We start from the raw sequence: 18,061 nt of genomic DNA, 5'->3' as shown, positions 1-18,061 counted from the left end.
ATCTGAACATAATTGAAGAATATATATTGACTCACACACACACACATATATACATAAATACACACATACATACATATAGTTCAACCTTCAAATGTTAAGCCTCTGCACAATCTTCCTCCCACAGTGCATCAGGAATGGCCACAGACATAGAGAGAAAGAAATACACACATAAATACACAATATTTGACTGGATGCAGCAGTCATCCAATTTCCTTAATTTCTTTAATAAAAAAAAAGGAAGAGGCTGCAAGCTTTAGCTCTTGTATGCTTACATAGCTTTCACCTTGTGGTTTCTCTTGAGGCAACATCCTGTTTCTCAGATATATCTTCAATGGATACAGTAATAACTAATATAAGTTTTGGTTTTTAAACTTACATTTCAGTCTAGAACATTTTTTATAACCAAATTCCATTTTCAATAGGTTTCTATTCTATAAAATGCAACCTGTTTCTAGACAGAATGACACCACTCTGAATGTCAGTTGGAAACCAAGGGAAACCCAACATGCCCGCAGAGAACTCTCATTTCATGGAGAGTCAGCTCCCACAGCAGGAGGAACACAATCTTTAGAAAGAAAGTACTGTGACGATTACACTTCCCGTGGGGGGAACAACGCAATACAAGCGTTTCAAACAAGCAGGACTTTCAGATTTGTCCACATTCAGCACAGAAACCGAACTGAACTAAAATACACACTGAGAAGTGGAAAGGGAACTGACCACAAAACAGAAACCAGCGGATGCATGATAAATCATATTTGTAACATTTATTTGTATTTGTTGCCCCCGGGAAAAATGTATTGTAATGTGGCTAGTTAAATGTCAAGCCCGTGTAAATTGTGTCAAATTAAGGGCTGGGGCTCATGTCAGCAGTAATGCAGTGTTAAAAGTAGAACAAATGGAAAGAGATGCAGTTAATTTGGACTGGCCTTTGTGTGGCACCTCTGTCAGAATGAGCATTTAACGTAAGGAGCTGTTCTGGGCCCTATGATTTGTGACTAACTGTCGCATTAGAGTCGGTGCTAAGGTCAAAGTTTGATTAGGACAACTAGTTTGGATCAAGAAACCAGGGCTGCTGGGTAATTACAGGGATCTATTTTGTTTAGCTGTAATATTTACTAATGGTAAGGACAGGTTTCTGGGCAACTGGGCAACATTTTGCCCTTTCAAACTAGACCTCCATTCGAGGAAAGTTACATTGGACCCCCCTCACTAAAGCCAGTGATTGCAGTGGGTCGGGGGTTTGGAGGTGAATAAAAACTGGAATTAAGGAGACTTGCAGTTTCAGATCAACATTTCAAAGTTTATTTGAATTATATAAAACTTATTTAAAAAAAAAAAAAAAAAAAGACATGATGGATTTTTTTTTTTTTTAACCTTAAAAGGCAAATGACATTCTTGTAACAGTGCTGTGCAGCTCACTACGAGCTGGATCTCAAACACATCCCTCTATCCCACTCCTCTTAACACCACAGGGTATAATTTATCAATGTTGCCCTACTATGCAGGCAGTGATAGGGGGGGGAGGAGGACAACAACAACCTTCAACTCCAATGGAAAGCATGTGGCTAGCTCATGAATCCCACAGTATGTCTAGAAAGGACATACAGGAGAAAGAGGATTGCCTCCTTTTGGTCCATAAGGATTGGGATGCCAGTGCCCGAGTGGAGTGCTAAGGGAAGGGGAGAGGGGAAGATCGGAGACCCAGCCCTGGATTTTGTGCATAGATTGAAGACATGTTCCTTCTTGCTACACAGACACAATGGAATGCTACCCCCTACTGTATTCAAACAGGAACTGACAAAGTGCACACTCTCAGGAAACAGGATTTAGATTACACAACAGCTGTGGCTTGAGTCTGGAAATAACCCTGTATTAAAAGTAAGAAAACTAGTCTTACATTATTAAAGTGATTATCTGGTACAAACTAGGTTAATAAGAGCAATAAAAAGGCACCCCCCTCCCCTACACCTGATACAATCAAGGGAGACGTTCAGAGAGGCCCAAACTGAATATAGACATCTTCAAAGTTTTGTGGCTATAATAAAAGCATCAAGAATACAGCCAAAAAATCAGAATAAAAAATAAATTAAAATCTTAAATTCAGCCCATGAAAAAAGTGCACCGTACCATCTGAAAATGTGGTAATGATGCGATTCAGATAGTAACAAGGAAAAATAAAAAAAGATTGCTTGTGATTTTTCTTCATTTTTTGATAATCATACAATTGCACACTATGAACTGGGTAATGCTTTGGTGTAGACGGTGCGGTAGGAAAAAGGAGAACTTGGGAGGAAGCATGGTGATACACTACTTTGTGGGCACAAAAGCCTCCAGAATGTGAAGCCAACGATACGTTTATTGGGATTGGTGGGTTCAAGACTGATGTACTGCAGGCCCAGGTCTGCATCGCATTGAGACTGACCAGCATGGATTGGTTTGAGTCCAGTAGCTGTATTTATTATTTACATTTTTTTTTTTTTTTGTATATTCTACAGACTCCAATTTTAGTTCAGGGATGAAAGTGGTCTAAATATTAGGATGTGCCATACTGTCGATGTATCAGAACATCTTATTTTATTTTGCCAAGACCCAGTAATACTCGGTGTTGAGTGTGCTAGACAAGGATGACTAACGCAGGTGGGAACAGCTGCAGGCGTTTACTGGCATCGAGCGAAGTGGCTTTCACCTTCAGTGAATTGATCTTTCAATTAAAGTGATTTACAGGCAAGACAAATCACATGCAGTACACACTGTGTCACCCCTAAATTATTTTTTAACATTTACCACCACATACATTCACAATGTATGTGCATAAACAACTGTAGGTGACTTAAAATTACAGAAACATGATTGCAATATGCTTCCTTTTCTTTTTGGCACAATGGACAGTGGAAATTTCAACTACATTACATGCTGAACAACAGAACATCCATACAATCAATATACAATGTGTGTGTATGCATATATATTATAAAAATGTGCCATATTTAATAAATAAAATGTGCCACACTAAACAAAACAGTCAAATGAAGGCACAATTTATGGAAAGAAAAAAAGTTATTTATAGTAAAGTGAACAACCCAAGAGTTTAAGTGCTCTTCTTCAAGGGTTTGGATGATCATTTTATATTGCCATCAAAGCAAACGCCCGTCTTATAACCCCTATATTAATTAATACAGATCCTATAGCATCAAATGTTCAGAAATAACACCCCCAGACACAGAGGGAGCTTGGAGTTTCTAGTTTCAGTCTTAAGATTACATTTCAGGAATACTGCAGTGGAACGGGAGTATTTTTTCCCACTCAGATGGTCAAGAATATGGTTCATATAGCTGGTTTCACAGAGCTTGATTAGCTCTACTCACCTAAATTAAGATTTTAGTAGTAGACCAGGACTAGTGCCAATATGGGCCTGTGAAACCAGGACTTAAAGGATTCAGCTCAATTTCCAAGATAATTGCACGGTGCAAATATAAGTCTACGTATGTATACTATCTGGCACCGCTGTAATTGTAGCACCAATTTAGAATAATGATATTCATTTAAGTCATCTATCATTATGATAATAGTGCATTCTTATTCACGAGCAAATTTAAAAAAAAATCTCAATAAAAATAAATAATCTAAAAATTTGGTTACGCACACACTTTTACTCCATGTTTTGGTTGTGTATATTTTTAAATAATCTCTCCTAATCCTTCATATAAAATTAGTAAGTGGACAACAAAATGCAATACAAATGTATCTCTTAATATATACTTCCCACTTCATTTTCCTACTATTCATTAGATACTATTGATTTCCATAAACTAAATGTTTATCCTCATATAGTAAGCCATATTTTTAAAAAACAGGAAGAAAAATAAAACTTACTTCTGTACAAAGTTCACAAATGAGTGCTTGCAGTGTTAACATTAGAGAAAATAGCCCAGAATGAGAGCTGGAAATTAATTAAAGGAGAAATGTTTTATATGAAAAAAAAAGATACTTACTTATACACATAAACTACATATCCCTAATCGTTCCTCTTAAATATAATTTGCTATACAATTACACTTTCATTTCTTTGTAAATATTCCACCCCAACCCCCAACAACAACTTTTTCCCTGGTCTGCAAAGATTAGGTAATCAAAAATAAATTCCAGCAGTGCAAGAACAAGAAAAAAACATTCCTGAAAAAAAAAAGGACATGTGCCGACTGTCTGAAAGAGAGGAAATATGTGCTTCTGAGAAAGGGGGGACCCTCCCTGCACATTTAATGAAAAGGAAATAAGAATAAATAAAAGCAAAAGAGGTTAAAAGCAGCACACCGAAGAAGGTCAAATAAAACTGGCCTTTAAATCCATCAAAGGGGAGGCGACCTTCATACCCTGAGTGATGTTTGGAGGAGTTGCGATGGGATGGCACGATGTTGCCCTGCGGCTTGGCATGGGCTGCGCACACCAGGTGGACCGACACAGCCTGCCGAGGCGATGAAGAGAGACGGGCTGATCCCCGCTGCTCACAGCTCGAGAGCAAGGAAGAGCAAACTGACCAGATACCAACGTTGAATCTGAGAACCCCAAAACATCACCACAAGTGTCTATTCTCATTTAAAATAAAAAACTAAGAACCCAATGTCTTCATCAAAACAGGTGGAGAACTCCTGGCTGGGCTTGTGTTAGTAACCAAAAACCAAAAACGAAATTGCTTCTTCCTACAGCGTTGTTTCCCGGGGGCTTGGCCACACACAAGTGTATTTAAGTTTCAAAAAGTGGAAGTGGACATTTATATATAAAAAAACAATCGTAGTGTTGTAAAGGTGAGCTCTTCCTCACCCATGTTCCTCCCACTTCATTCACCCGACAGGACACACTGTGGCCACACAGATTTCAAAAGCCCCCACAGGGTCCCTCAGCAGAGCACGCTGGCTCTGTAAAGCTCCACCACCGCCGACAGTTTCGTGCAGAGCCACTGTGCAAGCATGGCCCTTATAGAGACTGTTCACAGCTGTAACACGGTGAGATAATCGGAGGGGGAACAATAACTTGTGTAATCTCCAGGGGCATTGCTGGAGGCTTTCATTGGCATTGGTCTCTCAAGGTAGCTGCTTGAAGAAGAGCCACTCCGGGTGCCGAGGCCTGGCTGCCACTAGTCCTGCAGCTCCCTCTCCAGGTACTTCTGCAGCCGCAGGCAGCGAGGGCAGGCAGCAGACTGCGCCTTGCAAGAGGAGTGAAACACAGTCTTGCACTCCTGACACCTGCAGGGAGAGAGGGGGACAATCGCTCAGCACCGCAGTCCATGTCTCCCACCCTGTAGCTCAGTCAGGGCTGACTTGGGGAGAAACGTTAAATGAGACTATTGTTTATGTACTATTATTACTAATACAGATAAGTCAGGACTTAGGAAGGATTTAATCACCACCCAATACCGCAAATTGCCTTGCCGATGCGGTGCATTTCCTAGAAGGAAAGACGGTCAACAGCCTTATCTATAGACCATGACCAGACGTTCAACCTGCTGTCCTAAGTTGTGCGTCGACGATTAGACAGGTTTAACTGCAGCCAGAGGTGTTTTTGCCACATGGTTCTGATTTAGTCTTAGTCTTTAGACTAAAATACATATACTATTTAGTCACATTATAGTCATACTGTCTGCATTCATTTTAGTCAAAATAAAAATGACAAATCTAATTTTAGTCGACGGAAACGACCATATGTGTTTTAGTCACATTTTAGTCATAACTGTACTGTACACTAGGGCTGGGTAATAATAACGTTTTTCCGATTAATTGGGATGCTATTAGGGACGATCTGATCTAGATTCTTAAAATCCTCAGATCGGTCTTTTAAATCTATGCATTTTCTCAGTGAATGAACAAACGGTGCCAAACGTGTGAAAACAAAAAAAGACTTTAAAGCTTCACGGACACACACAATAAACTTAGACTTACACTATTTTGAAAGTTGAGGTATGCTTACTCAAGCGTTATTATTCAGACTATAGTGAAATAGAAAATAGTAGGTTTTGAGTGATTATACACCAGGCAGCTAAATTTAAGGTGTATGTGTGTAGTTAATACATGTGGTGACTTTATTGTGCACTTTGGTGAAAGACATCTCAGAGCCTTGGTTAATTTGCCATTATTTCATGGTAGTTTATAAATGATGTACTTTTTTTATTTAGATAATTTTTTGTAAAAAACAAAGCTTTGGATATTTATATTCATGAAATAAAAAGCAATCCAAATGTAATGTTTTGGGCCTGGTTGTCAATGTTTAACATTAATCTTTAGAAATCTACCATAAGTTAGAGGGTTCCCTGTGCAGTTCTTAGCATTCATTCTCAGAGAAAACGCTCTCATAAGCAATGCTGGTATTGTGATCACCACTAATCCCAAATTAAATCGAAATGGAATCGAAATCAGTTCGAATCAGGACCTTGTGAATCGAAATTTAATCGAATCGGGAGATCAATACCAATACCCAGCTCTACTGTACACGTTTTAAAAATGTGCTTAATCAATTGGAGATCAAAAGAGTACATTTGGTGGCAGTAGTGTATTGTCTGTGCATGGTTTCCTTTAGCGTGACTTCACAATGCATTGCCCCCAGTGGAAACAACTAGCTAGTTCCATTTGGTGCAATGCATTGTGAAGCCAAGCCCTGAAACACAAGCTGCAAATTTAAAGGTAAAAAAAATGATTTTGAAGATTTTGCAATAGAAGATTTGGCAATTGGGGATAAAATAGTTTTAACCCTGATAGCCGGGTGAATAAAACAAATAGTCATTTTATATTTACTAATTAAATTGGTTCAACAAATAGAATATCATAAAGATTTTCTTTTTTGAGGGCAAGTTTCAAAATATTTTCACAAATATATATCAACATGTATGTTCATATAAAACAGACATAAATACCAGTAAGCAGTGTACAATACCTGGTCGTTGTACTGAACTCAAAAGGGAAAATTATGTCATCGTGGTTGCAAATCTGGCAGATGAAGCCTCTTTGGGTGCAAAGGACACAGTTGTAGACATGGATGGAACCAAACTGGATAATCGTCTGCAGAAAGGCCTCATACTGCCCCTCTGCGATCTACACATGGGCAGGAGAGACACGCCAATGAACACACATGACAAATGCATTTCTGATGACTGACTTGGCAAGTCAGATTAAAAACCATATAATGAGAAATCCACTTTACCTGCCGAAGATCCGCCACACTGTACTTGTGTGCCGATTCCAGGAGATAATGTCTGTGTTGGAGTCTGACAGGATTAAGGAAGAGACAGTTCCAATTTACAATTAATATATGTATATTTAAATCACAGCTGAAAGTAAAGATCCTGATAGGTAAATATCCATCAGGATCTTTACTTTCAGCTGTGATTTAAATGTTTAACTTAAAAAAGAAAAAGAGAAGGTAACAGATAACGAAAGCAAGGAGAAAAAAAAAAACTCACTTACTTGGCCTGCATGTTTTTTATAGCGCCACTCCGACAGGTTTTCAGATAATCCCCCAGCAGCCTGAGCTTCTGCCGGCTGTTGTAGATCTGCATCATCTGATCCACATGGCTGTAGAGACCAGGATTCAGGCGCTCCATGTTGATCAGGGGCTCGTGGGCAATCTGAGCGAGAAACTTCATAGCCGGTCGGGAAACCTATCATAGCAGAAGAGTTAAAAAAAAAAATTGCACAGAGATGAGACCATCTGCGTGGAGAAGGAAAGCTGAGTCAGCATTCCATGAGTCGGAGGAAAAGAGGGAGGATGGGAACGAACACGGAGGAACTAAACAACAGGAGAAAAAAAATCACTCACCTCTCTGGCGGCAAGGTCCCAGTTATGAATGATCAGGGATGGAATAACAGAAACCTCTCCCTGGTGGCAGCCATCGCAGTAATACTGCCTGGAATATTCACACAGCTTGGGTTTCCCGAAGGAGAAGCCAATCTGTATGCGGCAGCCTATAGAAGCAGGAGGCATGGAGTCAGTTTTTTTTTTTTTTTACATGAATCATCATTTTAGAGTGGAAGAGTAAATGCATGACAATGGCCTGCAAGTCTAAACAAGAAAAATACTACCTGAGCATTTTGCCAAATAAATATCAGCTCTCAGTTGACATTGTGTCTTGCCACTTCGGTTACTTCAAAAAAGTCATTTATGGCTGTCCCCAGCAGATGGAGCCACAAACCAAACAGTTTCAAAATATAGTGTCATGAAATTTAAAGCATGAAAATGAATGCATAAGTGGACATCTGGGCTCCTTAACTTCACAGAATAAATATAGAAAGAGCTGATCAGTAACATCTCTGGGCAGCAAAACCTCAAGCAGAGAGCAGCTAAACTGCTGGTTTATCCCCGACCCCACCACCCCCACTGCATCATGAAGTAAAGCCACTCTGGGATTGTTTGCATCACCTGCACATTTAAACTTCTGCACATCCATTCCTCTCTCTATTGGGACAGTGCAGAGGTAGGGCAGGAGCGTGGTGCCGGCCCGGAGGCTGTGCTGGATGAGCCGGTGGAGGTTGCTGCTATCCCCAGTTCCCGAGGCCTCATCCTCCGTGGTCTCCAGGTAGGAGTTGAGCGCCCCACGGATCAGCCTTCGCCATGAGTGCGCCTCTCTCTCGCACTCGGCCTGCAGCAGGAGGGTGCACTTGGATGTCAGGACCTTGAAGAAGGCCGGGCTTCCCTGGGAGGTGTCCGGCACCACGTCCCTGATGGACTCAATGCTATGCGTGCAGTGCGGGAGCTTCTGCCCGTGCTGGACCCGGAAGACCTTGAGGGCCTCGAGGGAGAGCGAGAAAACATAGGGCGTCCAGCTCCTGCCGTCAGTGGAGTGGTACAGCACTGTCTCTTTGATGGCGTCCTGCTCGGGGTCGGTGTCCCGGATCCAGCACAACACGGGCGGCTGGCTCTCCTCTAGGCTGGGCTGCTTGGAGGCGGGTGAAGAAGCAGGCGTGGGCTTCTCCGGTCCGCCCCGGTCAGAGGCCTGCAGTATCTCCCACTGTTCATCCAGAGGGGCCGGGCGTAACTTAGTGATGGCCTCCCAGAGCCGGTCCACCCAGTCCTCGGCCTCGTCCTGGGAGGGGGCTCGCAGGAACAGCTTCTTCCCGGTGAAGTGCAGCTCGAAGCGGCCGTCACTGTTGGGGCTGCGCACAGACTCACAGCGCCGCAGGGAGCAGTTCTCGCAGCAGGTGCGCTCCTCGTCGTTCAGGTAGAGACGGAATTCGTAGGGGGACAGCTCACAGTAGTACTCCTTCCAGATCCCCACCGGCCCCCGCCTCTCCAGGTTGCCGAGCTTCAGAAGCCCACGGAATGGGTTCACTAGGCCTGGATGACAAAAGGGAATTGAAATCAGGAAATCACATGGGACCCGAGCACACCCACGATCCCGTCACCACCTTCACAAGTCAAACAGAGCTTGGGGAAGTGTACTGTGTTTCCAAGGGACCTGAAAACTGCACTGAATTAAATACATGAAAACTGACTAAATTGCACCCCTGGGAACACCGTCAGAAGGCACTGAATCACTTGTGTTAAGGGATTGTTACAGAGGGCCATACATTTCACAGACAACTCACTAACTGGCTAAGGAAGGCGTCACACAGAAAACAGAACTGATAACTGACAATAGGGAAGTCTGATTTTCAGTGACGTAAAAAACAAAGCACAAGAAAAGCCATGAAGATCGTACGTGCGCATTATACCTAAGGGTTCATAAGGATTTGTACATTTTTGCTCCCCCTGCCAACCCCTCCCCCATATAAATGAACAGTCAAAAAGCCAGCACACACAAATTAGTGAAGGATTTCAGGCAAAAAATTGCTAAATATAACAGTGTATCGATTCTGCACTGCAAAACCCCAAGTTGCACTCGGCACCTGACCTCCATTACAATCCACAGCTGTGCAAAGGAGGTTCTGTCCAGTTAGTTTGTGCCAAGCGATGGTCATAAAAACCTTGGTTGTATTTGTGTGGCTGTGTTTGCAGCTTACCCGTCTGTCTACGATGGACCACACTGGGTGGGGGCTGCTCAGGCTCAGGCTCAGGTACAGGCACAGCCGGGACATCTCCATTAACGAGGGCAGCACCACAGCACACTGCCTCCTCTGGTCTGGAGGTTTCCTCTTGGCATGGCTTATAAAAGTCATCCTCTGATATCCAGCTCCTGTTTTTCTGAAATGGAGGGGATTAAGTAATTAATAATAGCATTGACAATGCAATACTTTCTGAAGTTTGGTAAACATGGCTGTATATTTAACAATTTATATTAAGATTAAACAGATGTAAGAAAACTAAAAGTATTAGTGAACAGGAAGGTAACACCTAAAGGTGGACATTCTGTGGGAAACAGGAATGTACATATTATGTAGGTATCATAACACATGACCTTTCAGTCCCATGTGGTCCTGCAACTTATGGTAGAATGAACAGCAGAAGAAAACACCTCAATATACACTAGACTCTTCAAATACACATTTACCTAAAGTATGTGTCTTGGGGGGAGCAGGATTGAACCAACAACTGGATCTAAGGGTATACAAACTAAAACCTTCAATAAAAATCACACAAATGTGAGCTGAGAAGATAGATTGATACAGCCCATCTGATTCTGCACACCAAACTTTTGAAGAGAAGTTAAACCCACACATCTCTGTTCCAAAACAAATTTAAAACATTGTCGCACTTCAGGGAAGAGAAAGGTGAATAAAGAGTACTTACGGGAAGCCCAGTTGTTGGGGAATGTAAGGAATCTACAGAGAGACAGCTGCTCAAGCAGCTGTCTGTGCGCTTTGGTGCATCGCCCTGCGGCTGCTCCTCTACAGAGGGGCACGAGGCAGGTTCGGGGAGAGACGTCTGTGGGATGAAGACCTTCAAAACAGTCGGCTCAGCTGCAGGAGAGTGTGGATCAGGGACCGGCTTCTGCCTTGGCTTGCTCTGCTCCCCGGGAATGTCTGTGCTGGTCAGGGGCAGCACAGGGGCCGAGGGGCCGGTGGTAGGAGGGTCTGCCAGAGGAGTCGCTGGGTGGTGTGTCTCGCCATCAGAGCCGCTGGATTCCGTGCTCTCTGACAGCGGGAGCGGAGCCTGGCTGGATAGACCGGAGTCGTCACTAGAATGGGCATTTTCACTGAAGTCCGTCATTAACCTTAAGGAAAAGAAAAATCTATAAATAATAGCACTTAGAAACTAGGTGACGAGGAAGTCACTCCTTGTGAAAATTTAAAATGGAAGGAAATCATCAGCTGAACTCTGTTTCAATTGTAGCACTAACCTCAACCCCAGCCCAGACCACAAAGTAACTAGTAGACCACAAATTTCATCCCTAAATTTGAATTGTTCTAAATCAAGTCAAAAGATCATTCTACACATAACGACCGCCTCTCCTACCTTCACCTCTATACCTAACTGCACCTTTGACTTCATCCTTCTACTGCATGACATTAGATCCCTGTGCTGTCTAGCTCATTCATCATTACTCACTCTGGTGAAGACTCGGTGGGGAGTACATCCAGGTCGCTGGGCCAGTGCTCCTCGGAGGACTTGTCTGGACTCTTCTGGCCATTGACCTGCAGAAGGCTATCTGAGCTGAGGCTGGAGGAGAGCTGGGAAGAGCCAGTGGTGTCCAGGCTGAGACTGGAGGCATTGAGTTTGGTGGAGCCCACGTTCCTGGCCTGGTGAGCGGCCGGCCCAGAGTTGTGCTGCACTTCGATGATGTCGGAACCGGAAGACTGGGATGTGGAATCCCAGGACTGTTTGCGCTTAGCGACGGGATTTATCGGGGCTGGGAGCTCCAGGGAGTCGGAGCTGGGCACAAGGCCCGCCAACATCAGCGGAGTGACAGTCCATTCGTTGAGCACCGCAGACTTGTAGGACAGCTCGAAGGACAGGGAGGTCAGGCCCTGGAGGTAGCTAAGCAGCACCTCACGATCTTCTGAGTCAAATAAGAGGGCTGTGGACTGGTAATACTCGGAGAGTTGTGAGCTCTCGCGCAGCAGGGACATCAGGTAGCACTCCATCAGTCCATCGTTGAGAGCCAGTCGAACCCAAGCCCGGCAGCGGCCCACGTCTGTGCTGATGAAGCTCAGATGCTCCAGCTCGGTGATCACATCTCTGAGCAACACAGATGATGAAAAACAAAACAAAATCAGACCTTTTTGACAAGGAAATACTCATGAATCACTACCACGCTGGAAATTAAACACTGCATTGTGATGGATAACAGGTCATTTTTCCCCAATGGAAAAGTATTAAATTCCAGTCTGCTTTGAGCTGCAATTACTTGTGTCATTTCACAGTAGTCCAATAAATGTTTTTATTTAATTTCTGAAATCAAACAAGTCTAATGGGTAAGGAGAAATATGAGCAATACTTCATTCTTGGAATTTACTGATCATTTCTGCTGCTTTCTAAACTTTGCTGCACAGATGGCCAAGGTGGATGGATTTGCAGAGAACACAGCAAAGACACCTGACTTTCAATCCAGCCTAGTAGTCAACGTATACAAAATCTAGTTGCTATACTTTGACCACACCAGGGTAGTGCTAATTTAACAGGCAACTTCCTGCAGGAGTCTGATCCACAGACTAATTTCCCTCTCTCTTAGAAAGGAAACCCAAAAGGACATTAAATCAGGTCATGCCCATGCATCTCCAATAGAAGGGCGCTGGTGAGGAGCAGCGCAGGCGCAGTGGCGTACCGGTGAGTGACAGTCTTCAGCAGGGCCCAGAACACCGGCTGAGGCAGGGGGCCCCGGAGGCCCTTCTTCCCCCTGGCCATGGCCTCCGTCCTAACGTGCTTGTTCTTGATGCCATGGATGAACACGGCCTCCAGAGCGCAGCACAGGGCGTTGGCATCGCCATCGTCGCTGGTGACGGCGGTGTCAGAGGTCACGTAGCGCTTCTGCAAGGCCTTGAGAGACAGGGCCAGCCTGGTCTTGAGCCACTACAGCAGGGAGGAGAGGAGAAACCAAGTGAACAGCGAGCGTCAGGGCTCCACTGAGGCGGAGAGGACTACTATCTGTGGATCTGACGTGACTGGTGGCTTAATAACATGGACAAAAGGTCTGTTAGAGTGCATGCATTGTATATATTATTAAAAGACATCGATGAAACCTGTAGAGTTCTTGGTGTATGCCAAGACAATCATGACAATCACAAATTAGCTGTAACTCCCATCACCTTCAAGGTAAGGTATGTTTGGCAGATGCAGGGTACAGGACCAAACACTGCACTTCGCACTTCACAGGCACAGCCCTTATGCAAGCAGCAACCCTGTGATGCTTACAAACTCTTGTTAAAACACACAGTAACATAGGAAGGAACTGTAATATGCTTCCCCTTTCATGGCCCTCATCATTTCCATTCTTTTGATGTTATACTATATGTGAATAGGTTGTGTGAAGAGCATCTCTTATGGTATAAGAAGTGCTTTCTTGCACACTTTTGGCCGGCACAAACTGCGCCGAGTAAAGAGGTGGCATATGAACGCTAAAGTTCAGAGATTAATGAAAGCCAACTTGAAGACATCTGTAGCCTTTCACATGGTTTTGTCTTATGAGTTACATACTCAGTCTTGGAAACTCTCCAGCAGCTCGTGGTAAGCAGGGATTTAGTTCCCCAATTCATTACCTCAAGATGTACATTCATGGAGATGCTTCCGAAATGTCATGCACAACACATCTTCTTGAAGATACAAAGAGGCTTAGCTCAATCACAATGGGCTCTGCTCTCAGTGATAAATGTAAAATGATCAAGTTCAAATCTCTGCTAGAAGACTGTCGGTAAACAGGCCCTGCTTGTATGGGTCTCTGCAGTTCTTAAGATGCTCAAGATATACTCAGTGTGGTCTGTCTTTAAGTACGGTTCGTAATCTTGGCGGGTTTTAGTTCACAGTACTTCTATTGGCTTTATTTAGGTGTCCTAACAATGTACTTTATACCAGACTTTGATTATGAAGGAAATAACAATCTTACAATAATCTTGAAGGCATGTGGAGTCCTTAACAGATTTTAAATGGTTTAAAGTGCAGCACGAAACGTTTTCATTTTTCTTATTTAACACCAGTAAAATCCTGTCCAGGATATACTCCGTCTATAATACTGTCTCACTTATGCATTATTTTTACAAAACAAAAAAGGGTAGTATACAGATGCACTAAATATAGTAACAGCAGGCCTGTTCCTCTTGAGCCCAACTCACTCTGTCCTATGGATTTCGTTTTTAATTTGAGCTCAGTAACAAGGCTGCAGGTGCCTCAGGTTACCTGTTTGACTTCTTTAGGCTCCGGACCATTTTCAGGCATTTGTGTTGAAAGCATTGCACCTTCCCCGACTTCTCACTCACATGACACCCTGCAACACAAACAACAAGCCCTCCTTAATGTTACTCACTGCTAGGCTTTCTATCTATTCTATAGTTCAGTTTCTCCCCTGCAGTCTCCCTAGAAAGACTACAAGACTCAAGTCCCTCCAGACCATAAACCCCAATCTCTGTAAAGTTCGATAAGCAATCTGTAAAATCAATTGGATAACTTGCGGTACGTGTGGCAGTGTTCTGGACCAAGGAATGTGACCGTCAGCTTGGAGCTGAAACCAGAGCCAGACTCCACTAATAAAGGCTCGTTTCCAAATCCAACTGCACTGACAGTAGAACTGGGGTAATCAGCACATCCTTCGCAAAAGCACACAGCTCTACACAGCGGTTTGATCCAAACCACAAGATTGTGCAACGTGACCCCATTGAGGTACTGTCTTTTGCTGATGCTTATTTCATTATGGTCTCTGCAATTATCACCTCCTCCAATCCCACACACACAATTATTGTCCACCACAAGCTCAAAACTGTAATTTGCAAAAGCTGTGTCAGCTCATGCCCTTGGAAACCTGCAGATCTGGTAGCTCGCGTTTCCTCTTCTGGGTTTCTTTACTGAGTTATTATCAACAGGTCCGCTTTACTGTGTGCATGTGGACATATCTCACCTCAGCAATCAAAAGCGAGAAAATTGACAAAGACCACAGAAAACTTTCAACATCTTGGCAATGCAAGCCAAAAGTAGGCGAGTGCGTTTGGTTACCCACTGAGTGCTCCTATATGTAGAGATTGCAGCCACGATTTCCGAGAAATTAGAGTACATATTACGTGAAGAATACACAAGCAGTCAGACTGGAAGCCTGCCCTCCAAACGTGTTAAAAAGAAAAAAAAAAGAAAAAAAAAGACAACAGCAACAAGAGCAAAAAAGTTAAATCCACATTTAATAATTAAAAAACAAGAAACATTTGCTATGTATGATGAAAGCAAAACAAAGACTGTGGTTTGTTCTTTTTCCCTTTAATTTTTTATACTTACAGAAAAAACTGGGATTTCCATTTCATGACTCAAATGTCACCTGGTTGTATTTACATATTCCTTCCTTTTGCGGACAAATCAACAACCCCCCACACTCCACAGCAACCAACTGAGGCTTAGTCAAGCTTTCACAGAAAAAGGGGATCAGATACACACAATGTTTTTGCAAAATCCTCTTTCATCTCAATATAGATCACATGTTTTATCTGAGTCATAGTTAAGTCTCCTTCAGTTAAGGAAGCTTATTTTGTCTCATCTAATATACATATTGACCTGAAATCACAAGAACAGAGAAATGTACTGAGCAATGTATAGTTTAATTTATTTACTTATTATTAAAACTAGTTTTGTCACGTTAAAAACTAAGTATAGGCCTAAATGCATACATTCAATTACATGCATTCACATTATCTTTGCAGAGCAGCTAACTGATTAAGATCTGACAATAGATCTGAACTTCAAAAGGATTAAGTTATTTAACTACTTGTTTTTATTAAGTTTACTCTTAAAACAGAACTTGCCTTGTATGATTGGCACCTAGGACACAGAAGTGTCTGCTCGTTATCTTTACACTTGTTACGCCTGCCACAAAATATAACAAAATTAAAGTGACTACTCTTTATCGGTCTGCTTGTTATTCTCATAAGCAAGTCAGTTTGCACATAATCTGATTAGCAAATCCAGGCTTCCTGAAGTTACAGAAGCCCTGCAACTGCGCTAAGCCCTGTATATGAAACAGAAAGATTATGAATATATGGGACTTTTGAAACTCCTGCAAGAGAGGAGACACTTAACACACTGTTGCACGTTAGCGGAAAAACTGAGCAAGTCAGATGTAAAGAAGTGGTCGTCTGAATATCGCAACTGCGCCTGCATCAGTACATCACACAGCACGCTGCATTCATTTTATTCATTATTTCAGTTTTAAACTGCAAGTTGCATGCACTGTTACGTCAAACCAGTCTGTTACATTTAGGAATAAAAACAGTAGGCACCCTTTGCACAAGGAGCTGAGGGGAGGGGGGCTAACAGAATCGGACTCCGGTTGCTTCTCAAACAGGTGCCTGGTGCCATTTAGACACAGATCACTTTATTATCGATCATATCAACTGCATCTCTCAACAGCTGAACTGGTGCCATCGAGCAGTTTTAGTTTCTTTCGCTAACTCCCCAGTAAGTCATCGGCAACATTATAAATAAGACTAGAATCAGTGCGGACTCGACATACAATGTCACAGAAAGCAACGACCTATTATGATCCATTACATACTACAGGTAGATAACTACACATTAAAAAACTGTTGTGGCATTTGCTCTCAACTAGGCAACTATAAACATACACAAATGCATGAGACAGTACATAACAGGGGACATTATATACGAATATTGTACTTCAGCCAATCGAGGATCTTATCGATATAACAGGTGTCACGTTGTTAGTATAGCTACGAGAAATAACTGCTGACCCAAAGCTGCTTATATTGGCAAACATGGCCAGAGACTTTCAGTTAGGCTGTGTAATCGCTTCCTCTTGTTGCTGTAAATAAAATGACAAGACCGGAGAAACACTGCGCTTGAATCCGGGCAGTGAGGAGGACAGTCCTGTCCTGGTTGACCAACACCACGATTACACATTACACTGCCTGAGTTTAGATCACAGATAATATAAATCATATAACCACTTTCTTACCGTTTGGGACCCCCGTTCACGCTCGGGTTCATCGGCCAGACACGCAGGCCGGACCCGTGTCACCGGTGTCTCTCAGAGCCGCAAGCGGGCAATGAGCTCTGAGCGAGCGGCCAGGGGCTGCGGTCTCTCCCGCCGACGAGCAGCAGGCGAGCCAGCAAACCTGACAGGAACTACCTGGCAAATGGCAGCCGCCCCAGGATACCGAGAACCGTAGATCGGCAGCCTGAAGAAACAAATGATTATTGTTTCACAAGCGCTGTCAGTCTCTCATTTTCTCACAGAAACGGTTTCCGTCTGAGTTCTGCTGAAAAAAGTATTCGAGAGTCTTAAAGCGATGCATCACGGGACGCTGGCGGACTGGGAGGAGGCTTGTGTCTAACTGGCTACAAGACCGAGATCAGCTGTCTGCATGCTCATGTTCTCTGCAGAAGTTGTCTGGTTTCACACGACATCTAGTGTTTCCGGCGTTATGCAGTGGAGTTAAGAAGATACATATTTTACAATACTTGTTTTGGCTTTTCCCTTATCGTGTTGTTTTGGACTCCTGCAAAATGTAGCATTGCGCCGGAGCAGTGCGAGCCACCTAGCGGGTGGAATCCATTTGTAAATCATAAGCCAGTGCTCAATGCTTCACTAACACAACACTCATTAGATTGTGAACACGTCCTTATTATTTTATGTAAAAGCCATAAAAGCACCTAGCTTACTGTGGTTACACTGTGGTGGAACCTTGCAACATTACCGCTCAGAAAACACAAGATAATAAAGGGGTGCTGCTGGGAAGATGTTTGTAATTCATGTCAGTTCATGCCAAATGTATTGATTTGTAACGGATTAAAATGTCCAAATATAATATCGATTAACAAACGGAATCACGTAGGCCTACGCACAGACCAAAAAGCATGGAAAAGTACAGTGTGGTGTACCGTGGTAAAAACACAGTAAAACGTAGACAGGTGCATTGTGGTAAAACCACAGTAAAGTGTGCTGTGGTGTACTTCACATTCTTTACCTCTGCTTAAGTTTTCATTGAAA

At 43.0% G+C, this 18,061-nt stretch overlaps 1 protein-coding gene across 1 annotated transcript; it reads right to left on the bottom strand.

The window, feature by feature from the left end:
* Positions 1-1,289: 1,289 nt before the first annotated feature.
* On the bottom strand, positions 1,290-17,365 carry plekhm1 (pleckstrin homology domain containing, family M (with RUN domain) member 1). Its single transcript, XM_066698742.1, has 12 exons — positions 17,027-17,365; positions 14,254-14,341; positions 12,689-12,933; positions 11,473-12,102; positions 10,714-11,137; positions 9,987-10,167; positions 8,407-9,321; positions 7,807-7,952; positions 7,455-7,648; positions 7,192-7,255; positions 6,925-7,082; positions 1,290-5,243 (listed from the first exon to the last, which is right to left on the bottom strand). The coding sequence occupies exons 2-12, from the start codon at positions 14,305-14,307 to the stop codon at positions 5,135-5,137; spliced, it is 3,120 nt and encodes a 1,039-aa protein (XP_066554839.1). The 5' UTR covers positions 14,308-14,341; positions 17,027-17,365; the 3' UTR covers positions 1,290-5,134.
* Positions 17,366-18,061: the final 696 nt, after the last annotated feature.

The sequence above is a fragment of the Amia ocellicauda genome, chromosome 3 (assembly GCF_036373705.1).
Source record: "Amia ocellicauda isolate fAmiCal2 chromosome 3, fAmiCal2.hap1, whole genome shotgun sequence".
NCBI classification, from domain to species: Eukaryota; Metazoa; Chordata; class Actinopteri; order Amiiformes; family Amiidae; genus Amia; species Amia ocellicauda.
This window is presented reverse-complemented; position numbering and strand designations above follow the sequence as displayed.